This window comes from Camelina sativa, chromosome 16, assembly GCF_030686135.1.
Source record: "Camelina sativa cultivar CO46 ecotype springtype chromosome 16, ASM3068613v1".
In the NCBI taxonomy this organism is placed as follows: domain Eukaryota; kingdom Viridiplantae; phylum Streptophyta; class Magnoliopsida; order Brassicales; family Brassicaceae; genus Camelina; species Camelina sativa.
This window is the reverse complement of record NC_141895.1, coordinates 186652-212694: the sequence shown is the minus strand read 5'-3', so window position 1 is coordinate 212694 and position 26043 is coordinate 186652. Positions and strand designations below refer to the sequence as shown.

The 26043-nt window shown below is 43.0% G+C and overlaps 7 protein-coding genes across 7 annotated transcripts; 4 read left to right on the top strand and 3 right to left on the bottom strand.

Annotated features, from left to right (window-relative positions):
- The first annotated feature begins 7887 nt into the window (after positions 1-7887).
- On the top strand, positions 7888-9771 carry LOC104749006 (protein WHAT'S THIS FACTOR 1 homolog, chloroplastic). The gene has a single exon (XM_010470586.3). It carries the CDS (start codon positions 8403-8405, stop codon positions 9618-9620), a length of 1218 nt encoding a protein of 405 aa, XP_010468888.1. The 5' UTR covers positions 7888-8402; the 3' UTR covers positions 9621-9771.
- Positions 9772-10258: 487 nt separating this feature from the next.
- Positions 10259-11316, top strand: LOC147924981 (uncharacterized). The gene has a single exon (XM_087493479.1). The coding sequence runs from the start codon at positions 10280-10282 to the stop codon at positions 11003-11005; it is 726 nt and encodes a 241-aa protein (XP_087349605.1). The 5' UTR covers positions 10259-10279; the 3' UTR covers positions 11006-11316.
- Positions 11317-13092: 1776 nt separating this feature from the next.
- Positions 13093-14647, bottom strand: LOC104749004 (adenylate isopentenyltransferase 3, chloroplastic). Its single transcript, XM_010470584.2, has one exon. The coding sequence runs from the start codon at positions 14503-14505 to the stop codon at positions 13492-13494; it is 1014 nt and encodes a 337-aa protein (XP_010468886.2). The 5' UTR covers positions 14506-14647; the 3' UTR covers positions 13093-13491.
- Positions 14648-17258: 2611 nt separating this feature from the next.
- LOC147924980 (uncharacterized) lies at positions 17259-18130 on the top strand. The gene is made up of 2 exons (XM_087491311.1): positions 17259-17334; positions 17435-18130. Exons 1-2 carry the CDS (start codon positions 17319-17321, stop codon positions 18031-18033), a joined length of 615 nt encoding a protein of 204 aa, XP_087347437.1. The 5' UTR covers positions 17259-17318; the 3' UTR covers positions 18034-18130.
- Positions 18085-19888, bottom strand: LOC104749002 (cyclin-U3-1). Its single transcript, XM_010470582.3, has 3 exons — positions 19421-19888; positions 18704-19132; positions 18085-18487 (listed from the first exon to the last, which is right to left on the bottom strand). Exons 2-3 carry the CDS (start codon positions 19120-19122, stop codon positions 18223-18225), a joined length of 684 nt encoding a protein of 227 aa, XP_010468884.1. The 5' UTR covers positions 19123-19132; positions 19421-19888; the 3' UTR covers positions 18085-18222.
- Positions 19889-20499: 611 nt separating this feature from the next.
- On the bottom strand, positions 20500-24401 carry LOC104749000 (chloroplast stem-loop binding protein of 41 kDa a, chloroplastic). The gene is made up of 6 exons (XM_010470580.3): positions 23827-24401; positions 23615-23736; positions 23423-23525; positions 23216-23354; positions 22860-23137; positions 20500-22779 (listed from the first exon to the last, which is right to left on the bottom strand). The coding sequence occupies exons 1-6, from the start codon at positions 24217-24219 to the stop codon at positions 22597-22599; spliced, it is 1218 nt and encodes a 405-aa protein (XP_010468882.1). The 5' UTR covers positions 24220-24401; the 3' UTR covers positions 20500-22596.
- On the top strand, positions 20694-22505 carry LOC104749001 (RAN GTPase-activating protein 1). Its single transcript, XM_010470581.2, has one exon. The coding sequence runs from the start codon at positions 20694-20696 to the stop codon at positions 22299-22301; it is 1608 nt and encodes a 535-aa protein (XP_010468883.1). The 3' UTR covers positions 22302-22505.
- Positions 24402-26043: the final 1642 nt, after the last annotated feature.

Sequence of the window (26043 nt, the reverse complement as noted above, 5' to 3'; positions counted from 1 at the left end):
TCTTTATTTGTTTAAACTGTGTAATTCCCGGTACAAACAATTGGCGCCCACCGTGGGGCGAGAGTAAAGCGCTTCTTTTGACGAATCAAGACCGACGATCCTCACTTCCTCGAAGTTTCAAGACTCATGACGAACCCCAGCGAAAACCTCAACGAAGTAACGGAGTAGCCAACGGAACAGCGATGGGGGCGAACGAGAACACGAACAGTTCCCCCGCTGAGCTCCCTGCCGAACTCCTCGGAGAGCCCAACCGAAGGCTCCCTGCCGAGCCCAACCGAAGGCTCACTGCCGAGCACAATCTTTCCACCAGCGCCCGACGCGCCCTCTGAGTCTCTCGTAGCTGCACACGCTGAAGCCGGACCTGCTGCAGACCAGCTGGTCACCAACACAACCTCTACACCAGCGCCCGATACGCCATCAGAACCTCTTGTTGCCACACATGCCCAACATCTCCAAACCATGGCTCTAGTTTTCACTGACGGTGCCGCCCTCTCAGCTCCCTTGCTTGCTGGACGCAGAAACAACTTCGAATATCTGATGTAGACTATCATCGACAGTCTCGTTAGCCAGGACATGCGAACAGCCGAGCGACTTGACACACTCGCTACAACATAAAAAAGCTTACCTTAATAAAATCAACTGACTCCAACAATAGAAGAACAAGCACCGAGACACCATCGACTTTGGGAGCGCTCAGAGTGCCCATTCTACCTCCAGTAACAGCCATGGGTGATGTATTAGGCCTCTCGTTAGCCACAGAAAGATCCCTGAAACCACCACTTTTCACCAAACTCAAGAATGTCGTCAAAATCACGATCGTCGGTCAAACCCTTGTTGCTGAAACCAAAACTCCACTCTTCCCTAATATCAATATCGATACCGTCGAAAGCATCACCATGAGAAGTGCCGACCTCATGAGAGGTGTCGCCAAGCTCGCGACAACCAAAGTCGGCATCACCGCTCAGCTCCACATCCTCTCGATCGATCTCAAAGCTAGCCGGATCCAGATCGGCAGATTCTCGGTCGCTCCGCCCTCCGATTAACAAAGCATCACCACGGGCAGCCTCGCAAGAGATACCGATCTCACGAAATGTACCAATCTCACGAGAGGTGCCGATCTCACCAGCGTTCATGCCTTCACTCTCGAGCTCACCATCCCTTTGCCTATCTCACCTCCTGGTCGCAAAGCCGACCTTTACCTCGCTCCCAACCAAGCGAGAATCACACTCATTATACCGACCTCCCCTCTTGCTCCTATGAGCCATCTCCACCCAACGAACCTCGAGACCAACCTCGAGAGCGGTCGCCGCCCAAGTCGAGATTGGGGACGACCTCATGATGGCCATCCTCGCCAACCTCAACCTCTCGATCTTGTTCCAAGGAAGATCCGCATGCAGCCTGCGCCGACCCCCGTTGTAGAGTTCTCTCCCCCTCGTGGCCCTATGCCGACCTCAGATTTGTTTCTTATGATGCCGACCTCAAAGTCTGTGCGCACGGGCTGAACCAGGGCGACCGCCAACCACCATCAGGTCATCTCGATCGACGGTCAACGGAATATCCTGCCGACCTACTATCGGCAAAGAAGTGACGAGCGGCGACTAGGTTTTGTTCTTTGGAGAATATCCTGCTGACCTCTCTCGCTCATATCTCCCAATACGCCTCCAATATACTTGTATAGTCAACCTTGCCACCTCCAATTATGAGCCAACCTCGGAGTTCACCCTAACGGTTAGACAAGTACCGACATGGGTTGGAGATATGCCACCCACACAGGGACGACCTCTAGGGCACCGTACAACGCCACACTGACCTCCATTGGCCGACCCCCTCACCCATAGTGTCGATTTCGCCAACTCTAACGCATAACCGCTCACCCTCAAAGCAAACTGCCGGTTTCAGGAAGCAGGTGGCCGTCCCGGCCGAAGGACCGTGATCGGCCGGACCGGCTGAAAGATTAGCACCAATCGACGCAGCATTAAGACCCAAAACAGCTGAACGAGGACCAGGATCCTCGGCCGGGACGACATCCATAGGACTCCCACCAAAACCAATGTCGCTATCTTCACTGAACTCGAGAATATCAGCAAAATTGTAGTCGTTGGCCAAACTATCGAAGTCTCCACACTCCGCTCCAATACCGACACTAACATCATCAAAAACGTCTTTATAAGCCGCGAACTCTTCGGTAAAAGCACGCTGGATTCCCGCAAGAGTTTTACCACGCGTATACGTTAGAACTCGGGAGCTCGTCGAAGGACGACCTTACTTTCTGTTCGAAATACCGACCTCGTCCGTACCCCCTCGCCGATCTCTCTCGCTTGGGGCCTTATCGCCTGATGACCAAAAACCGAGACCTCCACACATAAGATCAGCGTCGCCTTCATCAAAATCAGAACCAACCGCAATTCGGAGATCAGTCGCGCCAAGCTCGTCGCCGCCGAGCATCGATGTGCCGAACACACTATTGTGCCGATATCCCGTCTCCCTCTCATCGCTTGGCCGAACCCTGCGAGTGTCGCGAGTAATGTCGCGAGTAATGTCGATCTCGTCAAGGTCGGCGTCGAGCGCACAAATGCTGACCTCGTCGATCTCCCACATCGATCCCAACCGGGTCACAAGTGATCCCATTCGCAACATGGTCGTCGTGCCGCGTTCTTCGACCAACCTCACTGCTTTCCTCTTTGGTTATTTTACATTGGTCAATGGTTACTCACTTAATTTACTCCATTAGATGGTGGTCTTGACGCGGGCCGATCTTCGATCCCCGATATTTGGCCGACCACAGCTCTCGGCCACTCTCTCTCCCGAAAGTCGAATTCAATGTGATCTCCTCCAATCGACCCAATATCGCGAGTGCCGGACTTGCTCAAATCACGCCGACCTCCCAATATCTCCGTGTTTCGGCGCCCTCCCATCCTAAGATCTGGGTCGCCATCGTCGGAATCAAACTCGTGGGAGATATATACGAAACAGGAATCAAGTCGACCAACGCCCTCAGCTATGCCAGCCTCGGACATGCCTTCCATACCGATCTCACCGACGCCAGGCCGAGCTCCGAGATTCCTCATCCTGATCTCGCCGACGCCAGGCCAAGATCCGAGATCTCCCACGCCGAACTCGCCGGATCCAACCATTCTCGGCGGAAAAGCGCCGATCACCCCGCTCAATCCGGAATCCTCTCGATCCGATCCGCCGATCCACCAGGTACGGACGCTTCGCCTCTCTCAACAGGACTCACGAAATCGACACGGCGCCGATCTCAGACCATCCGGGCGCCGACCTCTCGGCCGACCATCCGGGCGCCGACCTCGTCCTCTCGGCCGACCATTCGGGCGCCGATCTCGTTCTCTCGGCCGACCATCCGGGCACCGACCTCGTCCTCTCGGCCGACCATCCGGGCGCCGATCTCGACCTCACGGCCGACCATCCGGGCGCCGATCTCGTCCTCTCGGCCGACCATTCGGGCGCCGATCTCGCTCTCTCGGCCGACCATCCGGGCGCCGACCTCGTCCTCTCGGCCGACCATCCGGGCGCCGATCTCGCTCACTCTGCCGCACTCGATCTCCGCCGATCCACCAGGTACGGACGCTTCGCCTCTCTCAACAGGACTCACGAAATCGACACGGCGTCGATCTCAGACCATCCGGGCGCCGACCTCTCGGCCGACCATCCGGGCGCCGACCTCGTCCTCTCGGCCGACCATCCGGGCGCCGATCTCGTTCTCTCGGCCGACCATCCGGGCGCCGACCTCGTCCTCTCGGCCGACCATCCGGGTGCCGATCTCGACCTTATGGCCGACCATCCGGGCGCCGACCTCGTCCTCTCGGCCGACCATCCGGGGGCCGATCTCGTCCTCTCGGCCGACCATTCGGGCGCCGATCTCGCTCTCTCGGCCGACCATCCGGGCGCCGACCTCGTCCTCTCGGCCGACCATCCGGGCGCCGATCTCGCTCACTCTGCCGCACTCGATTCCCGCCGATCAACCAGGTTCAAACTCGCCGCTTTTCTCGGCCGGGCGGGCGAAACTCGTATGGCGCCGACCTCCGAACATCCTCTCGCCGACCTCGTCCTCTCCGCCGACCTCCGAATCTCCCCGTTGGGACCCGTCGATCTCCGTCGATCGGCCGGATTCACGCACATCGCCTTTCTCGGCCGAGCTCGCAAAACTCGTATGTTGCTGTCCACCGACCATCGACGATCTCCGCATGAGAAGCTCGGCGGCGGCGGCTGCTAGGTCTTCAAGGATGTGTGACCAAACAAAGGGGAGAGAAAAGTAGAGAGAGAAAGAAGTAAAAGCATAAAAATAAAAGCATAGAGAGAGAAAGTTACCTTTTTATGGAGAGAAGGAAGTGAAGAAAAAGGTGGAGATGGGGAGACATAAATAAGTAAAACGGAAATTTTACTGCCATAATCCGTCACCTCGATTCGCGACACGCCCGTTTCTGGAAATTCATCGTATACCGCGCTCAAAGGAAGGACCGTCGGATATTCACGGTGTCTCTCGATTGACGAAACCTTAGAGTGGCGCCGAGCTCAGTTCGGCGAGATCGACCTCACCCAAACCAATTCGCTACCCTATGATATCTTCAATATCGCGAGAAACGACCTCACTAGCTCTGATCTTCCCAACATTCATACTTGGCGATCTGGCAAACAATTGACCTTTCAAACTTATCTATGTTGTCGACTTACCAAGCTCGTCTCTACTACCTGCAAGCCGATCATCAATCCAACGACAAACCACCCACGTAGGAGTCGGATTATTGTCGACTTACCAAACTCTTCAAAAGAAGTCATTTACAAAAAAAAATTACACTCGCAAGAGTACTCTAAGTCAAATAAGCTCTCTCGAACGAGTCCGTCTTAACGAGTGTCCAGCTTCTACATCGTCACCCTGGCCAGGTGTTCGATTAAAAACGCGTTCCACATGGATGCAGCGGTGAAATAATCCGCACAAAAAAAAGCCGAGCCCAGTCTCGCATTCAGCTAGCAGGCGGTCAAGTTTGAATAAGCCAAGTTCTTACTTGCACACTCTTGCCGACCTCGGGACACCCACAGGGTAAGCCGGACACCAGGGCCGCACCTAAAAGGTACGACGAGCTCATCTCAACTACCAACCTAAAACTTGGTATTCGAAACACGTAACAAGATAAGCCGAGAGACGTCTCGCCCCGTAAAATACATCTCGAAACCAAGCAAAAAGCCGAGCAAGTCTCGCACTAATTTGAGGGCGCATGGACTAATAAGCCAAGCTCCGGCTTGCAAGTTCTTGCCAACCCTAAACACCAACAGAATAAGCCGGACACAAAAGCCACACCTAAAGGTATGGCGAGTCCGTCTCGCCTACCACTTTACTCCAGTAAAGCACAAAGCCTTGTTGCATATCAAACATACGCTCAAATGCATGTCGCCCTCATGCTCGACGCCTTCATAGTCGACTCACTCGCGCTTGCCACTCTCACGCACGACTCACTCACGCTTGCCACTATCATGCTCGACGCCCTCACAGTCAAACGCTCTCATGCACGACTCACTCACGCTTGCCACTATCATGCTCGACGCCCTCACAGTCAAACGCTCTCACGCTAACTCTCTTACGCTTGCCATTCTCATGCTCGCCGCCCTCACAATCGACGCTCTCACGTTTGATGCTCTCATGCTCGACACTCTCACGCTCGATGCTCTCACGCTCGACACTCTCACGCTCGACGCTCTCACACTCGAGTCTCTTGGCACCTACCTACAGCTTGGTGCCAACCTCCAGCTTGGCGCCAATCTACAGCTTGGTGCCTACCTCAAGGTTGATGCCAACCTCTACCTAGGTGCCTACCTTAATTTCGGTGCCGACCTCCAGCTTGGCGCCTACCTCAAGTTTGGTGCCGAGCTCCAGTTTTATGCCTACCTCCAGCTTGGTACTGACCTCAAAACCTTCTCCCGCACTATCCTTTTCGCTCCCATGAGAGGACGTGGAATGCGAGCGCACATCATGAACACCCATCTTAGGAGTTGACGTCGGAGCTCGCCCCAATGGTAGGACAAGCGCCGACCTGGAATGAGGATTTGCCGAACTCCGCGGCATCGCGCAGCGTCCCGCCGACCTCAATCCGTCGATCTCGCAAAAACCAACCTCAGCACTCATCAATCCTTGTCCGCCGACCTCTCTTCACCTTTCGACCCCGTTCGACGACGACGATCTCACTCTCGCCGACCTCAGTCTTACTCTCGGTGGAAACCTCAATCTCACTCTCGGTGGCGATCTCAATCTTGACGACGACGATCTCAACCTCAACGACAGTGATCTCCCTTTAAGCCGAGCTCAATCTCACTCTCGGCGCCGATCTCAATCTCACTCTCGGCGTCGAGCTCAATCTCACTCTCAGCGCCGAACTTAATCTCACTCTCGGTGGCGACCTCAATCTCACTCTCTCGCTCGCCGACCTCAATCTCGGAGACCTCAAACTCATTCGCCGACCTCAATCTCAAGCTCGCCGACCTCAATCTCCGCATGCCGGTCTGGCTCAATTTCTTTGATCCTTGGTTACCAACTATGTGCGGCAACTCCGTCCTCAACCATTGCAGATCCATTATCAAGCACTACACTCTGTAAAAACGTGCTCAAGGCGCATAACATCTAGATGAGATCCACGCTCAACGCTCCACGCTCCGCAAAGACGTGCTCAAGACACATAACATTCATACAAGCTTCGCGCTCCAGAACAACACACTCAACGCATACAACATCAGAACGAGCTCCGAGCTCAACAAAAACTGTCGCTTTAACCATCACCACACAAAGTTAGATCTTCTTGAAGCAGTCTGGAACGCCTAACGCCGAGCAGGCATATGTTAAGACTCAAAGTACGCCCGCCGATCGCAGAAATATCTCGCTCGCCGGACTAAGGGGGGGACTATTGTTGGATATGGGCTTTGCCCCATATGCCAACTCGGCCCAACAAAGACTCACCAGAGATAGAAGGAAATGGGCCAACCTCGGAGGACAATCTCGGGATTTCACACAGAAAACCCTAGAGTGTTCTAACTCTACATTCGCTTATAAATAGCTCGAGACATCTATTGGAGAAAGGACCCCGGACCCGCAGACAATACCTACAGAGCAACACTTTGCATCGAAAACTGCTATTGTCTTTCGTATAATTCATTCTTGTTTTCAGTTCGTCCCTTTAAGCTTGCTAGTTCGCTTGTGAACTAACAAGCTCTATCTCGACTCGTTTTAAGTGACGATTTCACGTTTTCCCCGATTAATAAAAGAACTTGCTTGCTCTTTCCCACAAAATCTTTATTTGTTTAAACTGTGTAATTCCCGGTACAAACAATTTCTTATTGTGAAATTTGATCAAAGATATATATCTCCCAGAGTCTCAGTAAATAAATTTATGAATAAATATATAGAAACAACAAGATTACACAAAACTGTCTAAGATTATTCATCAACCAGCAAGTTTACAAAACACTAATTATTTTCACTCAAAAGCACGTCAATAGTTTCGTCTTAGTATTATTTTCCAACTATGAGCAGAATTTCTTATAAAGTACCAATACCTGTTTATTAACAATAGTTTAAGAACTTTTAAATGACATTTTTTTAGTCTAGAAGTCTGAAAGATCTCGTCATTTACTTGGTACAGACTACAGTTACGATAAATACTAAAATATGTCTCATGTGTTAAGTGAGAACTTTTTGCATCGGTAATGCATCAATTATAATTGGCGTATCATTCACACGTGCTCTGTTTGTGAACGACGATAGAGAGAGAGACGTGGCAGACAATTAAAGAAAGAGAGGGTACGATATTAGAAAAAGGTGTACGTGAAGGAGCGCTTGACCACTCTTTGATGCATTCATCATCATCCTTCTTTACTTGTCAAATCATTTTCTTTTGCTTTTTGTTTAGTTCAGTCAACAACATATAGATCATTCACATTAATCATTTTGATGGGTTTATTTTGTGAATAATCGACCTACCTAGCTATTCCACAAATTAATAATTAGACATCGCAACTAATGAAAGGTCGACTCAACAATTTTCTTTCTCTTTATTTTATCTGCGCAAACATTAATGCATTTTTGGAATTTGTAGCATCTTAATTTATCTAATCGAGGTTATGTTATAGCCAATTCTATTTTTTAGTTGAGGCATAATGAGAAATTTGGGACGGGGGAAAGTTGAGGGGACGGGAAACACTTGCTGATTTAATTATATTTAACCTTTAATTATATTTAACTTTTAGCAACTTTTATTAAAGTTAATATTATCTTTTTACGGTTGAGGGGATTTGAGAATTTTTATCGTTGAAGGGATTTTAGAAATTGTTTTGATGATAAGGGCTAATTTTGTTTTTCTCCTGAAATCGAAATCGAAATCGAAATCAGAAATCAGGAAATGGTGTTGTTGAGAAGAAGCTTAACCAGTTCTTACGAAATCATAAAATCTCTCAAGAAAAATCCAAGTTTAGGGATTGGAATCATCAGATCGATATCGAGCTTGAAAGTGGTGTGGAAGAAAGACACGAGGCTAGACGAAGCAATCGAGAAAGACAAGCGTTACAAGCAGTGTGCTCGTGTGGTGAAAGAAGTGCTCAACGAACCAGGTCAAGTCATCCCTCTCAGATACCTCGAGAAACGCCGCGAGAGGTTACGCCTCACTTTCAAAGCTAAGAGCTTTGTTGATATGAACCCTTCTCTGTTCGAAATCTACTACGATCGGATCAAACCCAAGTCTGACCTCGTTCAATTCATCCGCGCCACGCCTCGTCTCAGGGCTTTCCTCGACCAAGAACAGAGGATTTACGCCGAGAACGAGCCCTTTCTTGTTTCCAAGCTCTGCAAATTGCTTATGATGGCCAAAGATAAGGTCATCTCTGCTGATAAGCTTGTTCACGTGAAGAGGGATTTTGGGTTTCCCAATGATTTTCTGGTGAATTTGGTTCAGAAATACCCAAATTATTTCAGGCTTAAGGGTTTGCCTGAACAAGGTAACTCCTTTCTGGAGCTCGTCTCTTGGAACCCTGATTTCGCCAAGTCTACGATCGAGCTGAGAGCAGAAGAAGAGACCCTCAAAACCGGTGTCAGGGTTCGCCCCAATTTCAATGTGAAGTTGCCGTCTGGGTTTTTCCTGAGGAAGGAGATGAGAGAGTGGACTAGGGACTGGTTAGAGCAAGACTACATATCACCATATCAAGATGTGTCTCATTTAGACCAAGCGTCTAAGGAAATGGAGAAACGAACTGTTGGTCTTGTGCACGAGTTGCTCTCTCTGTCTCTGTTGAAAAGGGTCCCTGTCCCTACGCTTGGCAAGTTCTGCGATGAATTCAGGTTTTCTAACGCCTTCTCCACTGTTTTCACCCGCCATTCAGGTATTTTCTACTTGTCGCTCAAAGGAGGGATCAAGACTGCTGTGTTGAGAGAAGCTTATAAAGACGATGAGCTTGTTGTTAGAGATCCTTTGCTTGCTATCAAGGATAACTTCCTCAGTTTATTAGAGGATGGATGGCAAGAAAGGAAAGATAGGCTGAAACTACAGAGGGAACAAGTTCAGAAAGATAGGGACTTGTTGTTAGCAGGGAAAAGCAATGAACCCATAGAGCCTCTCTGTGATTAGCTAACGATCAACAAACAAGCCTTTGGAAAATGTCCTCTGTTTTTCTTTATCTAGGCATATACTTCTTAATTGGCCTGGTTTGGTCGTTACTACTCGTTAGGGTGTTTGTGAGTTTTGGCTAATAAGAAGAGAAATAATCAAATGTTAATCATCATCTGTCTCAATCATTCACTTGTTTCCTCTCCATCTCAAGTTTCAGTGACCAAAATGATACATATTCACAAACCGTTCTTCGTTTTGAGTATATTTTCACAAACCGTTCTTCGTTTTGAGTATATCATCTTTTCGGATCTTAATCAAGAAACTTTTCTCTTCTTCGCATGTGTTTTCTTTTGATGAATCAAGTATGTCTTATATCACATTTCTTTTGTCACGCATTTGGAGTTGCAGCTTATTGAATTGTAGTTTAGTAATTTTAATTTGGTTGTGGAATTTGGAACAGGTCCTGTTGGTTGTTGCTGTTGTTGTTTGTACCAAAGTGAAACACCATCCTAAAAGAAAGCTCTACAAGCAACCTAACATCAAAGTCACGCAAATAAAATGGATAACTCAATATCACCTAAAATCATTCTGCAACCATCTTTGCGCCTTCCTCGACGAATTTGAAATAATATAAAGAGACTCACCTAAGATCTCTCTCTTCGCACACACACACACACATGCACACTCTCTCCATGGATACACTTTTTCTTGCAGCTACTCTGGCTCTCGCTCTCTCCTCTCTCACACGAGGCCAGAGAGTCATTCAGATCCCACCACCACGTCCACTATGCGCTTCCCAATACGCCCTGGCTAACTACGCCTGCTCCCATCTCCCAATGAACACAGTCCCACCACCTGCACCCATTACCCCTCCTCCTCCTCCCATCGCTCCCCCACCTCCTGACCATGACCACCACGACCATGACCATGACCATGACCACGACCGTGACCACGACCATGACGATGACCACGATGATGACGATGACCATGACCACGATGACGATGACCACGATCATGACGATGACGATGACCACGATCATGACCGTGATCACGATGACCATGACCATGACCATGACCGTGACCGTGACCATGACCGTGACCACCATGACCACGATCACGACCATGATCATGACGGCGACCATCACAACAACGACGACAACAGCCACGATCGTCACCGCCGCCGGCACCGCCGCCATCACCACCACCACCATCATCGACACAGAGCAGAGACATTTGCGCAACAAGAGTGCTGCAAATGGTTGAAGCAAATGGATAACGAGTGCGTGTGCGACCTTCTGGTTCGGCTTCCGCCATTGCTAGCCAAACCTATTCATAACTACACAGTCTTTGTGGATGAGTCCTGCATAGTCACTTTCGTCTGTGGAGGCCGATTCATTCGCTGATTCTCTTCCCTTTCTTTAAAAACTATATATACTGCCATGTCTTCTTTGATAAAATCAAGACCCCTGCACCTTTGTTTTCATCTTAGTTGTCATTTAAGTTCTTTCTAATTCACGCCGTTTAGTTTAATTGTTGTACGTTCACCGGTCATATAAGTCAAGAAACCAAACCATTCAGTCAGGTGTCGTGAACACCATTGGGCTCTGGGCTCTGTAGGCGCTTGCTTCGTATTCCATTCCATATGGGCCGAAATTTGCAGTGCATTGAGATTATTATAGGCTTATATTTAATTATACATCGCAGTTTTCTAAAATTTGTTTCAGGCCCGTTTATTAAAATTGGCCACTGAGTGGGACTTGGGTAAGTAAACTAGCTACTATCGATCGTTTGGTGATTTTTAAGGACGTCGTCTCCTAGAGTACTAACATATAAATTTTTTTACGTTTGACATAATTTAACCGAATCAATTCTTCTATATAGTGCAATTTCAGTTGACAACAGAAATAATATATGGAGTAGTAGTATTACTTACTAATAAACAAAAACAAAAAACTAGAAGATGATTGGTGCTCCCGATGTTTCGGTGTGAGGCTATCCGGCTTTATCGGTGCTCCCGATGTTTAATGGTTCTATAGGGAAGCTATGTAAGAGTCTTTCATGCTATTGTTCAATTATAGAGCTTAGTTTTCAGTTTTACCAAGACTTTTGCTTGTTAGATTTGTGTATTATGTTTAATTTTAATTTGTATCTTTGTTTCCCTTTTTTCGGCTAAAGACCGCGGGGACATTCAGTAGTCCGTCGTCTAATGATCGCGAGAACATCCAATTGTCTGTTGCCTCTTGTAATGTTAACTTGGGATCTTTTTTTGGATTCAATAATAAAATACAGATGACAAAAAAAAAAAAAAAGATGATGATGATATATATTAAACAAAGGAGGATGGAGATTCATTGGAATCTTACTTTTTATTACATAAGTCGCATTGATGGGACCAAACCAATCTTTGGAATTTAAATTTTTGGGTTATGCTAAAAAAGATGTGATTCTTTTACTCGAACCTTTTTTTTTTCTTGCTGCAAGTTGTTATTTGTCTTCTTGCACTTTGTTCCATATCTATTTTTTTTCATGGAACATATCTCTTATATATATATAGTTCAAAACCACTTACAGTAGATATACGGATTAATCACATCTACATATCGTTTTTGATATACCAAAAGAAAGATAATACTATTATCCATAGAATTTTGTTTGCCAAACATATAATATATAGATATATATAACATTAGCAATGCAATTTGGTGATATAAACAAAAATGAGCGAGAGAGGGGGCCGGCCATTAGATAGACTACTAAAGCATTATGAGACGCCAATTACACATACACGAGGCATAAAGAGAATAACCTTATATAAAACAAAATAAAAATGGATGGGTTCCAATTAAGAACGCATTATATTAAAAAGAAAGAAAAAAAACAAAACTAAGAAGATTGATAAGTTGCGATGTGGGCACTCTCACATGATTCGAATAATTTGCACAAATTTGTCAACGCCTTCTCTGTACGGCTTTCAGGCGCGTGCTACTGTGTACGGTCATTGCTAAATGTGCTACTACTTCCTTCATTCTTCTTCTTCTTTTGTTCCCACTCAAGCTGGTTTATGTTTTGGAAGGTTTCCTGATTTCCTTACCACGAATATCATTTTTTAAAAACAATATATTTTTACACTCTATTCATGGTATATATCATACCATTTGAAGTTTCAAGTTTCTAACTAACATTTTTTACTACAAGAAATACACGTAATTGGCTTTCAAGTTTTTGTCCTTGCTATACTAATTAAATTTCTATTAGTTTTTTTTTCTTCCTTCCTTTAATATGTATCATCTATGTGCCATTTGAACATTTTGTAAAGCATGTTTAGACAGTATCAATTGTTTATAGCTATAAACTTATACTCCGGAATATGCATGTACATGTGCGTGCAGTCAAGATTTTCCAATTCTTCTTTTTGATATCGGGTAAGAATAAGATTTCCCTATTTAGAAACAACAAAATTGTATCATCAATAACTATAAATTGTACCAACTATATTAATAAGCCCCACTCAGAGCTTAGTCGTTTATATTATTAAAATCAAATTGTTACAAGGCGGGTAAGTCCTCACTTTCCAAATATAGCATTCCCACTTACATCAAAAAAAAGTAGATGATAATACTGAATAACAGTTATGCCAAAATTTTCAGTATCTGACAATACTATATACGATATGCATGCATATTTATATATAATATATATCTAGATATAACTTTATTTTTCTAGCTTATTTTATATGTATATTTCCCCCCACTCATTTTAGTCTTGTGTATATTTTTCTGATAATTGCCACGTCATCATCACTCAAAAACCTTTTTGGCGTAAAAGTTAATCACATGCATTTCCGAATCCAGCCTTATCGATCGATCTTTACGTACGTGGTTAGTACTGATCACGCCACTAGACACCGCGACATATCGTGTTCCCTGGCAGCCGCAACCGCTGTTGAAGCCTCCACAAGCGGTCGACCGCTGGCAATGTTCAGCAAAAACCGCGACACAGCAACGGTGCTTGGTCCAGCCACAAGCCTCTCCCATGCTACGTCAGCATCCATCTTGGACCTTCGTTTTGTGAAGACCGGAGTGGCATCCAATCTCTGAATGCACCACTTCTTCACCTTTCTCAACCGTTCGATCTTTTCTCTCTGCCTACAAGCCAACCCAAAGGTATTCCTCTTTATCTCTTCGACCACTTTTCTTAACAGCTCTTCTCTGTCTCCCACATTCAAGAACTGCTCATTCCTAAAAAACCTGTCAAACTCTGGAACTCCGATTGCTTTCTTGATCCCTCTCGAGTAATTCGAATCCGAATAGTCAAAAATTTCTCTAACTTCCTCAACCATTCCATTTTCCACCATCTTGTCAACTCTCTCAGACACGAACCCGTGCAAAACGGGAAGCGCCACGTCGACCCATAGGAAACAACAGTCGTATCTCGACCTGAATTGTTTGTCTTCGTCGTCCACTAGAGCTTCCATGTAAGAGTTGGAACCTCCAACGATGATTGGAAGCTTTCCACGGTTTAGGATGGATTCAATGGAGAGATTCGCCATCTGACGGTAATTCGCCGCGGTTAAGTCTGCTTCAGGCGGCAAGACCCCAAGGAGATGGTGCGGTACCCCGCAGCTCTCCTCGCTCGTGATCTTGTTGGTGACAATGTCTAGGCCTTGGTGGACTTGGATCTTGTCGGAGTTTATGATCTCAGCCGCCCGAAAACGTGTGGCTAAATCGACGGAGAGTCGTGACTTGCCTGTCCCAGTAGCACCCATGATGACCACTACTTTATCCTTTGGACCGTATGGGTTTAGAGTTAGCATATTGCGATCAAATCTTGCCGGAGGGAAGTCTAACGCCGGAGAAGGAGGCAATGGCTGTTTGCACATAGCCATAGATATCTTCATTATCATGATGGTATATATATCCAAGCTTTGCAATACAAACCTTCGATGTTTTCTAAATATTTTGAAATGTTTGGTAGGCTTGTATATCTACTTATGAAATGTTCAGGTGACTTTGCATGAATGATATGATTTATATATATATAGGGTCACACACTTGAAATTGGACACTGTACGAATGATATAAGAGGACAAGTTGGCTCGCTTTTTTTCATTGGTCAAAACCTGTTGTTTTTTTTTCTCTTTTACTTTATTCTCCTCTATTTTTATTTTAGGCTGTAGCCAAATATTTGATACGCCTGCAGTGCAGATGATATATATTGATAATGTCTCAATCAAATGTAAACTTCCATTACGTTTGATGTGAGGTTAAGATACGATTTATTTATTTATATTGCAAAAAAATGATTTTATCCGAGGCAGAAATTTTTAAGAAGAAGTCTCATTTTTTATCAAAAAAATGAATTGTGTTTTATATGAAGAGAAAATTAAGCTTAGTTTTGGTTTTTTAATATTCTTTTACAAGTTATCTTGGAAAACTCGGCAATTAATTTAGATGAATTGACATTATTAAATTAATTACACTCAATAAAAATTAGGGTATGATGATTCCTTATGATCGGTCTAGTAAATATTATATAGATATAGATATTCTATATGCCCTAGTTTTATTAAATTTCATAAGAAAAAGTGATGCAGATGTGATTCTATGTCTTATATATTTTGATATTATCATAGAGTCTTTTTATTTCTTGTAGAATAATATAAAGGTTCTAGTTTGACAAACAAAACAATATAAAGGTTCTATTGGACCGTCCATTAATGAAACGGAGAGGCAAAATTGTTTGTCGACCTGCAATGGCCAAAGACCCCCGGGAACGTCTCTTTATTACTCCTTCTTCCACTTACGTATAAATCTTTAGATGGCAAAACCTTATAAAGAGAACCTTATTTTTATTTTTATTTTTTACATTATAATTTATTCACTTGAGATCAGAAATATAATGGCATGAGAAAGGGCCTTTAATTAAAAAGATTATTCTTACAGCGACAAGTCGTAGCTATTGGAATGTAATTTTGCTTCTTGTGAGCTTGGTAATGTGTGCAATGTGCATGCTCCTACACGTCCATGGACGTATCTGATTCCTCCAGTCCTATATACCCCAAAAAAAAAAAACACGGGAATATGTAAATAAGGGAATTTTAAACTAAAGCTGTCTTGTATTTTAACTATACAATTTTACTAGAGCTATATATATTTTAGATACTCTTCACTGATCATAAACTTCAATGCCAATACATTGTCCGATCGGTACATTAGTTTACTAAATCTACTCTTCTGGTATTATATGCTTATCTATTTATAATCGAATAAGTGTTAATCAAATTGGTGGACTAAACCGGCCAGCTTATGCGTTTATTTTAAATTCCTAGCTTTCTGTTGTCTTATCTTATCAGTTGATTAACAACACAATTCAGAATTTTTCTTTATATTTTTAGAAAGTTGCATTCGATTAATCAATTTACATAACAGAGGTCCAACGCAAAGAATGAATATATCAACCTAAAATCAATAAAATGTTACTACTAAGTTAAATCTAAGATAAAATTAATATAATCGCTATATCTTTCTCATTCTTATTCACTTTAAAATGTGGAGTAATTCATAAACTAAATGAAAATAAGAACTCTTAGATATATATTACGTCGTTTGTTTTTCATCTAACAATAAACTTGGTAACGGTGTTAAAAAAATCAAATCAAAAAGTTTTTTTAGGCTGGTAAGTGATGCATATGTGCGTGCTAGTTCGCTCGATTGTACTCGTGGCCACCAGCTTTTTCACTTCTTTAATTTATGCTATAATGTTCATGATAGATACAAAGACAAAAAAAAAAAAAAAAAATTGGGATAAGAAGGCTAATGATTGATTGATGTTAACCCATCACCCACGTTTGTCAAAAAATATATATTACTCCACCATGATTACAAAAAGAGAGTAAATTATACGACGACCAATAAGGCAGTCACGCCTACCTTGCCCATTAACTTTATTTTTGTTATCTCTCTCTTTCAGTAATCATTTGCCCAATTCACATTGTAAGAGATACAACCTGCAATTTTGTTGCTCCAAATGTGGAAACACTGTAGTGCAAGTAAAGAGAAAATAGCGACAAATCAAAAATAGAATAATTAGCGTAGCTATCCAAACTTTAACGGTTAATCTCACTCGTAAGTCTCAACATTTTTTTTATGTCATAATCAACTTTAACTTTATTTTTTTTTCCATAGAAAATGTAAATCAAGCCAGCACGCTTGATAGATAATTTTCCAAGAAATTATCATATCGTGCTTTAGATCATTGATGATCAATAAAGAAATCTTGAAGATATATATGCGTGCTTTAAAGATTTATGCTGAGATCATTGTATATATCGATAGCACACGTATAAGATACTGACAAAAGTACTCGCGTAAATTCATTCAAAACTAACTAACAAGGCTATCAGAACACATACATATATTTATTATGATGTTACAAATAATATAAGAATCGTTATATAGTTCGTTTGTGTTTCTTAATACATACTGCATTATTTTTAAGAATGGAAAGTCATCCTTCTTCAAATCATTCCCCACTCCTTCGGGTTCCTTCCTTATTTTACCTTTTACGATTGACCAAGGCTTGTTTGTACATCGTCGATCATAATATTTATTTTGATTGATATGGTAAATCATTTTTTTTTTTTGCATTCAGCAGACTCGTGTTCTGAAACTGGAACCCAATTGTTGCACCGGATGTGCGAGGAAGGTTAAACGAGCCATGCTTAAAGTTGAAGGTGCTTATGCACATATTTACCGTTTCTGCTATATATGCAGTAACACTATTTTAGTCGATTTGATTGTAATCAATTAGCAATATGGTGCATATATGAACAGGGGTGCATTCGATAAAGGTTAATGCAAACGAGGGGACGATACAAGTGAACAGTGAGATCGACCCACAAGTGCTTATCGCAATGGCAGCTAAAGCCGGCAAAAGAGCTGAGCTTTTGTGGGAACCTCCTGAACCAGAATATCCTAAAGATATTTCAGCGGCAACTCCTCCTCCGCTCGCCACGCCATCAACCTGCCAACGTCAGGTCCACGTCAGCAGCTTTGACGGCTCTGACCAGACATTACATCTACAGGACTTGGTTGATAGAAACGTACGTGGAATCAAACATATGGAGATCATCGAGAAAAGGGTCACTAAAATAACGTTCAAGGAGTCACATGATGATCCTAGTAGCGACCACTCGCGGGACTCACCGTCTCCGATTGCACCACCGTCCTCTGACTCCAAGAGTAGCAATGGCGGTGATGGAGGAGCCAGTGGTTCAGGTGCTTGTGGTAATGTTGAGGTGGTGGTGGCTCCTGTTACTGCTGCTGAACCACCATCCAAGATCAACCATGCTCTTTGTAACAGCAAACCAGCAGAACCTCCGGTTGCTAATGTGAATTGTAGCAGCAGAGGAAATAGTTGCCGTTTGATGTAGGTCTATTTAGTTTAAGCAGTATCAATGGAAACTATATATAACAACCGCCTCTTAAAGAATGAGCTCGTAGGTTTTTTTTAATAAAGTTTTTCTACTACACAAAGTGTCACAATCAATCAATCAATCAATCTTGCAAAAGAATCACCACTAACAAAACACAAAAAATCCTATCTTACTCTTGCCACATGATCAGCGAGCAGTCGTTTGAGAGCAGAGTGAGTCAGGTGTCCCCTTCTGCCAAGTCTCTTTGTTGGCACGACATGCTTCTTTGATCGGCCACTCGATTTGGAAGCCGTCGGTGTATTGTTTTTCTAACTGACAACAGTGTGTGTGAAACGTTTGAGGATCAACCTGAAGCTTGAAGTCAAGGGTGAACAACAGCTTCATCTCCAATCTGTTTAACTCTCTCGTGCTCACACCTCCAACTCTTGCGTAGTATGCATTGTTGAAATACCTGCACAACACCAGAGAGATCAATGAATCTATGTTGTGGCATCAACTACACACATCTTAAAGTTGCAATCTAGTCTCTCTACTAAAACGAACTTGAGATGAAGAAGTAAAAGAAACTTGCACTACAGATGGAGGAATCTATAGTTACATATCCATAACCCCCTGCTTAATTAGTTCGTACAAGCAGCAGCAAGCATGAAAGATGAGATGTTGTTACCTGTCATCGAAGACTTTAGCGGCTAACATGACAGAAGTGATGAGAAGGCGGTGGACGTTAAGGGGATTGAGAAGGGATCGGGTCCTCTGGAGGAAGAGATGGGTGTAGATATGAGCAATGACAAAGCAGGAAGGGCTGCAGCAAGAGTACTTGAAAATGCGATCCAAGTAATGTGAAATGGTGATCTCAGGGGGAGATGAGCCATCAAAATCGGTGACAACAGAGTCTTCAGGGGATTGAAGCATCATCGGTAGTAACTTGTTGTCATCGTAGAGCAAGAGAGATCTCTCAAGAGATGAAGCGAGACGAGACAGAACTGCGGGTGGCTTTTTCAAACGTTTGCCATGTTCTAATAAGAGTCCTAATCTGAGGTATACATCCGAATCAATGAAACCTTGATCCGTTGGGAGAGAGGCCATAACTATATCTCTGCAAATAATCAGAAACGGTATAAAAAATGGTAACTTGGATAATGATGCATAAAAAAAAAGATTTTGCCAATCTTGGGGGTTAGGGTTTTGCAATAGACATAGGCAGGAATGGGGAAGTTGGGGAACAAACTAACAAAGAAAGCAATCTATGATTATGATATAAGAGAGAGAGAGAACAACCCCACACTAAATTAGACTCCTAAAACCACCAAAACCAAATCTTAAAGAGTAAAAAGCAATAAATCAAGAACAACAACAGTATCAGATTGTGAAAGAAGGAACTTACGAGAGAAACAAGTGGGCTGCAGGAAGAAGTTAGAATCTTGGACTAGAGAATGCCGGGCGACATTGGGAAGATGACAGATCTCTCTCTCTCTCTCTCTCTCTCTCTCTCTCTCTCTATCTCCGGCGCTTCTCCATTGTTTTGCTTGCTCTGCTGAAGCTCGCGAGATGAATTGTGATTTATGATTTGTGAAGAAGAAGGAAACTTTCCATTATTATTATTAGGGATATGATTTGCCTTTTAATTTATTCTTTTTAAATAATCTAATAAATTAAAGAAAAATAAACAAAACAAACACAAAACGCAAGGAGTGAGAGAGAGAGAGAGAGAGAGAGAGGCGTCGACTGCCGACAACAGTTCACCGTCGGTGAGACAGCTGGCGACGGTGGCCCACCGTCTCCTCCATCATCTCTGCCTGTCTTTTTCATTTACCTAAAATTAATTATTAAAAAAACTGGGCATTTTTTATGTAGTTTAATAATATTATTATTAGCAAGGTACGCCGCATAATTATTGAAGTTGAGGAAAATACATAAATAAGACTGGGCTTTCTTAAGGCCTTACATGTATTAATGGGCTTTTCTATGGGCTATATTTTCAGGGGCTTTATTGTCATTGCATAAACCCTAATCTTCGTGGTTTGGCTCTCTCTCTCTTTCAAAATAATATGCCTGAAATTGTTTTGTTTTGTTTTGTTTTGTTTTGTTTTTGGGGATTGTCAGAAGAAAAAAAAAAGATTGAAATTTGATTTTGAAAGGCAGGCATCATTACCGTCACGCGGATCAATGATTCTCTCTCACTCTGCTTCTTAATCACGCTTCTCTTAAACAAAAATCTCACCTTTTTTTCTTATTTTTATTTCTCCTTTCCGCTTCGTTTATTGTGGGCATCAAAGTAGTGGTAGTCGCAGAGAGAGAGAGAGAGAGAACCCCAATTCGATCCCCCAGGTACGTACCGTCTTCTTCCTTCTCTCATTTTCATTAATCCTTTTATCGCATCTTCTCCACTCGCTATTAGGTTTCTTCTACTTCTCTTTCGCATTGTCATATGTTGATTTTTAGGGTTTATATCTATACCCTTAGTTTTAGGAAATGCTCTTTTCTAGTATTATTGACAATCATCTGGAAATGTAGTTAGATTCTTCAATGCCGTCTTCGTTTTCGACTGGATCTTCATCGTAACCTCTCTTTTTTTGTTTTTGAAATTTGAATTAAGTATATGTCAGATTCATTGAGTAATGTTTTCCTTTTGTCTTGAAATCCCAGAAGCAAGCACCATGGATCATTCAGTTAAAACCACGCAGAACCGTGTTTTGTCTGTCAAGATGTGGCCACCCAGTAAGAGTACCCGCCTGATGCTTGTCGAGCGCATGACCAAGAACATCACCACCCCTTCCATCTTCTCCAGAAAGTACGGTCTTTTGAGTCTCCAAGAGGCTGAGGATGATGCCAAGCGTATTGAAGACTTGGCTTTTGCTACCGCCAACAAACACTTCCAGAACGAGCCTGATGGTGATGGCACTTCTGCTGTTCAGGTCTACGCTAAAGAATCCAGTAAGCTCATGCTTGATGTCATCAAGCGAGGTCCACAGGAAGAATCTGATGTTTCGGCTAAGCAGACTGGGGATGTCTTGTTTGATATATCATGTGGCCGTAGAGCATTCATTGATGAAGACGAGGCACGTGAGCTTTTGAGGCCTTTGACTGACCCGCATAACTCCTTTACCAAGATCCGTTTCAGCAACAGGAGTTTTGGCTCCGAAGCAGCCAAGTTTGCTGCCACTGTTTTGTCTTCCATCAAGGATCAGCTCACTGAAGTGGATCTCTCCGATGTTGTTGCAGGACGTCCAGAGGCTGAAGCACTTGAAGCCATGAATATGTTTTCATCTGCTTTGGAGGGTTCTAAGCTTAGGTTTTTGGATCTCTCGGACAATGCTCTTGGTGAAAAAGGAATTAGAGCGTTTGCTTCTCTCATCAAGTCTCAGCATGACTTAGAGGAGCTTTATCTGATGAATGATGGCATTTCAGAGGATGCTGCAAGAGCAGTTCGTGAGCTACTTCCTTCTACTGACAAAATCAGGGTTCTTCACTTCCATAACAACATGACAGGAGATGAAGGAGCTATTGCCATTGCTGAGATTATCAGGCAGTGTCCATCTTTGGAAGACTTCCGGTGTTCATCTACAAGGATTGGTTCAGAAGGTGGTGTTGCGCTGGCTGAAGCACTCGAACACTGTACCCACTTGAAGAAACTTGATCTTCGTGACAACATGTTTGGAGTCGAAGGTGGAATTGCCTTGGCCAAGACTTTGTCAGTGTTGACTCATTTAACTGAGATCTATATGAGTTATCTGAACTTGGAGGATGAGGGAACAGAAGCGATTGCCGAAGCTCTACTTAAGTCCGCCCCTTCTCTTGAAGTTCTAGAATTGGCTGGAAACGATATTACTGTCAATTCCACTGGAAAGTTGGCAGCTTGCATCGCCTCAAAACAGTCTCTTTCAAAGCTGAATCTATCTGAGAATGAACTCAAAGACGAAGGGTCTATCTTAATCGCAAAGGCAGTAGAAGGTCATGGTCAGTTACTTGAAGTTGACTTGAGCACCAACATGATCAGAAGAGCTGGGGCAAGAGCCTTGGCACAAACTTTTGTGAAGAAACACACTTTCAAGCTGCTGAACATTAATGGAAACTATATATCTGACGAAGGTATTGACGAGGTAAATGATATGTTCAAGGACTGTCCGGACAAGCTTGGTCTTTTGGACGACAATGACCCTGAAGGAGAAGATTTTGAAGATGAAAGCGAAGAAGAGGAAGGCGAAGAAGACAACGAACTGGAATCAAAACTCGGAGGTCTGAAAATCAAGCAAGAGGAGGAATAGAATCATGTTATGTGATGCTCTTGTCGCTATCTAGGTAGGTTCAGTTTAATCTCTCTCTCTATGATAAACGTATTGAAGTAGGTGTGTAAGGATCTTAAACTGTCTTCAAATCAATTTCCCTTTGAAAAGAAATTGTTATCTGCTCCTAAACCATAATTGTTGTTGCTTTTTTTGATTATGAATTCAAATGGTCTTTTGGATTAAGTAATCTCCATCTCATATAAGCCGGAAAAAAAGAGAGCACAGGGTAGGGTTGCAGTAGAAGTTACAAAGGAAGAAACATAATGGCCTTTGATCAAGCGGCCACTGGAGTTTTGAGGGCTGCGAGTATCTTATCATCTAACTCAAACTTCATCTCTTTCTTGTCTCTTCCAATTTTCACATACTCTTCAAATCTCTCCTTGAGATCTTCAGGTAGATTCGTTTTACTTTCCCACCCTAATATATCCTTTGCGGCTCTAGGCTCCGCGTAGAAATGCTGCGACCATACAATAACAGGGTTATAAAACTAATCAATCAATGAAGGAGGAGAAGAGCTTTTATTGGGTTTAGTTTTACCATGTTTCTGAATGGAAAAGCCTTCTTGGCGTCAACCCCAATGGCTTTAGGGTCATAGTGAACGATCTCAACCGTTTTGCCAGCAGCGGCAGCACAGAGCTTGGCCATACCGTCAAGAGTTACGGCTCTGTCGCTAACGGAGTTGAAGATGTTGCAGCAGGCAGCCTCAGGGTTGGTCACGGCAGAAGTCAGCATGGAAGACAAGTCTCGCACGTGGGATATGTTGGTAAGCTGCATTCCTGATCCTGGGATTGGCACTGCTCTGTCCCTCACAATCCCTGGGAACACAATATTTACCATATTTACTTGTGTTTGTCGATGTGTAGCATCAATCAGTGGGGGTTTGAGAGACTTACGGTCAAAGAACCATTCCTCGCAGTCTTTGTTGTTGCCAGAGCCGATCATGTACTGTGGTCGAAACGATGCCCAGTTCCCAAAAGTTTCGGCTAAGTACTTCTCCACTAACACGTGACCTGCATCAGCTTTGACAGCGTCCTGCACATCGGAGAAGGAGGAGACATAAGTGGTGAGAATTGAGAAAAAAGTTGTTTGTGTTTTTTTACCCCTTCAACGTGAGGAGGTTCTTCGGTGGACTTGTAGATCCCGGCACTGCTAATGAACAAGAATTGCTTCACGCCAGAGCTTTTAGCCCAATCCGCCACTGGCCTGTTCAGCAAAAAAAAAAATCATCAATGGGAAATTCAAAATAAAAGCAATGGCTTTTTTTATGGAATACTAAGAATCAATAAGCAGACCTAACAGTATCCAAATCCTTGCCATTGTTGTCAAGCACAACGTCAAATGTGTCACCTCCGACAACATTGGCAACATCGGCCGGGTTTCCCCACACGGTCTTTCCTCCGCCGCTGACAATTTCCTGTATGTAGACAGACAGATGTATCGGTCGGAACCTTACGGATTAAAAAAAAAAGACTCACAAAAAGAGGGGACATTCGTAAACTCCTACGGAGAATCGGGTGAAGGGAGTCTTCTTCATCTTGTCGGAAGATTCATCGCCGACGGTCATGATGGTGACGCCATGTCCGGCGGAGAGAAGCTCTTTGGCGAAGTAAAATCCAATGACGGCGTGACCGCCGCTGTTGGTGTTGACGATAAGCACATTCTTCTTCTCACCGAGGGAGCTGGCCTTAACGGTAAACCCTTGAAGAGATGACCTTCGATAAGTTCTCAAAGAGTATGTGAAGAGAGAAGCAGAAGAAGAAGAATAAGAGAGAGAGGAAAAGGAGGAAGATGAAGAGGGTAGAGAGAAGCGGTGGAGAGATGGCGGGATCAGCAGGTTACTGATCGGAGAAGTTGTTTTTGAGGAGAAGAACAGAGAGGACGATGATACAGCCGCCATTTTTTTTTTTCTTTTGGTTGGGTTAAGATGACCTTGCTCTGTTTGGTCTGACTTTGTTTTGTAGTCTGTTCTTTTTATGATCCTCAGAGAACCAGAAGATAGAGATATGAACGGCTATTGTACAAGATAACGTCTAACGGTCGGTCCATCTCATCTTTGCGATTTTATGTGATTATATCATTAATTACCATCCCCTTCTAGATTGGGCCAATATGGGCTCTTTTCAAAACCAGTTTTATACTAATACTAGCTAGCAGTAGTTAATACTCCCCCTGTTCATAATAATATAATAATATAAGATGTTTTAGAAATTTTTGCTTGTATCATAATATAAGATGTTTTCAATTTTTTAGACAACTTTTAGATTAATTTTATATTTTATATTTATTTATTTTATGCAGTCTTGTTTATGATTGATTAAACTTTTTTAAAGTAAACATTACTTATTATGCGTGTTTTGGCTAAAACATTTATGAGCATGAAACAAACATGTCTAAGTATATCTTTTTCTCTCTATCCTTACTATAATAAAAGTGAAGTACAACTTCCCTTTTAACTGAAAATACCCTACGCCAACAACATTAAAACAAAGAGAACAAGGTCAAATATGACTTAACAATTAACTGGGTCGGGTCAAAATAAAAGAAATAACCCGAAATTAGACAGTCGGATAATTAGATCCGACTTTACTCGGTTTCAACGTTTTTTCGATTTTTTTTTGGGTATTGGGTAATCACGATTCAGAATCTTAATGGGTATTGATTTCTTTCAACCGGAAAACTAAAAACATCCCTAAATTAGCTCCTTATCACGCAAATAACGCACACAAATTATTATTGGATAGAAGCCTGAATAATTGTATTTGAAAAGGATGCAAGAAGCCTTTTGGTGGTAAGGTGGTTGTTTTTGGAGGAGATTTCAGACAAATCCTACATGTGATTAATGGTGCAGGACGAGCAGAGATTGTTTTGTCGTCCTTAAATGCATCTTATTTATAGGAGCATTGCAAGTTATTGAAGCTAACTAAGAACATGCGTCTACTAAACGAAAATTTAACAGAAGTTGAGGCAAAACATATTGAGGAGTTTTCAAAGTGGATATTAGATGTCGGAGATGGGAAAGTTGCATAACCGAATGATGGAGAGGCTGTAATAGATATCCCTGCTGAGTTTTTAATAACATATGTTGATGATCCCATAGAAGCAATCAGTAGATCAATATATGGGGATGTTAAGTTGTTGCAAACGAAGAAGGATCCTAAATTTTTTCAAGAGAGGGCAATTTTAGCACCGAGGAATGAAGACGTTAATACTATCAATCAAATCATGCTTGACAAATTACCTGGTACGATTATCATTCTCATTATATTATCTACTAATTAGAAATATCATTATATCGTTGTTCATTTTAAGTTATAAAAATTTAAAATGCATTGGGGACTAATTCATAGTTCTGCAGGTGAAGAGATAAGCTATCTTAGTTGTGATAGTATCGATCCAACTGATTTAGATTCAGCAGATAATCCGATATTCACTCCTGACTTCTTAAATAGTATAAGAATGTCAGGATTACCAAATCATAATTTGAGATTAAAAGTCGAAGCTCCTATTATGTTGTTGAGAAATCTAGATCCTAAAGGTGGATTATGCAATGGAACAAGGCTTCAAATTACACAGATGGATGATCATGTTTTGAAAGCTATGTTATTATTGGGGACCGAAGTGGTGATTTGGTGTTGATTCCTCAGACATTTATCAAACCATCTGATACGAAGCTACCATTCAAAATGCGGCGCAGGCAATTTCCTATAGCTCTAGTTTTTGC

What these genes read in the sequence shown, in the direction of transcription:
- LOC104749000 (XM_010470580.3), bottom strand. Translation starts at nt 24,219, where the DNA reads ATGGCGGCTGTATCATCGTCCTCTCTGTTCTTCTCCTCAAAAACAACT. An exon ending in CTCCCTTCACCCGATTCTCC is followed by an intron (nt 23,737 to 23,826) that starts GTAGGAGTTTAC and finishes GTCTACATACAG; the next exon opens with GAAATTGTCAGCGGCGGAGG. An exon ending in AACCTCCTCACGTTGAAGGG is followed by an intron (nt 23,355 to 23,422) that starts GTAAAAAAACAC and finishes TCCGATGTGCAG; the next exon opens with GACGCTGTCAAAGCTGATGC.
- LOC104749006 (XM_010470586.3), top strand. Translation starts at nt 8,403, where the DNA reads ATGGTGTTGTTGAGAAGAAGCTTAACCAGTTCTTACGAAATCATAAAA.
- LOC104749002 (XM_010470582.3), bottom strand. Translation starts at nt 19,122, where the DNA reads ATGGCCTCTCTCCCAACGGATCAAGGTTTCATTGATTCGGATGTATAC. An exon ending in GCTAAAGTCTTCGATGACAG is followed by an intron (nt 18,488 to 18,703) that starts GTAACAACATCT and finishes GGTGTTGTGCAG; the next exon opens with GTATTTCAACAATGCATACT.
- LOC147924981 (XM_087493479.1), top strand. Translation starts at nt 10,280, where the DNA reads ATGCACACTCTCTCCATGGATACACTTTTTCTTGCAGCTACTCTGGCT.
- LOC104749004 (XM_010470584.2), bottom strand. Translation starts at nt 14,505, where the DNA reads ATGATAATGAAGATATCTATGGCTATGTGCAAACAGCCATTGCCTCCT.
- LOC104749001 (XM_010470581.2), top strand. Translation starts at nt 20,694, where the DNA reads ATGGATCATTCAGTTAAAACCACGCAGAACCGTGTTTTGTCTGTCAAG.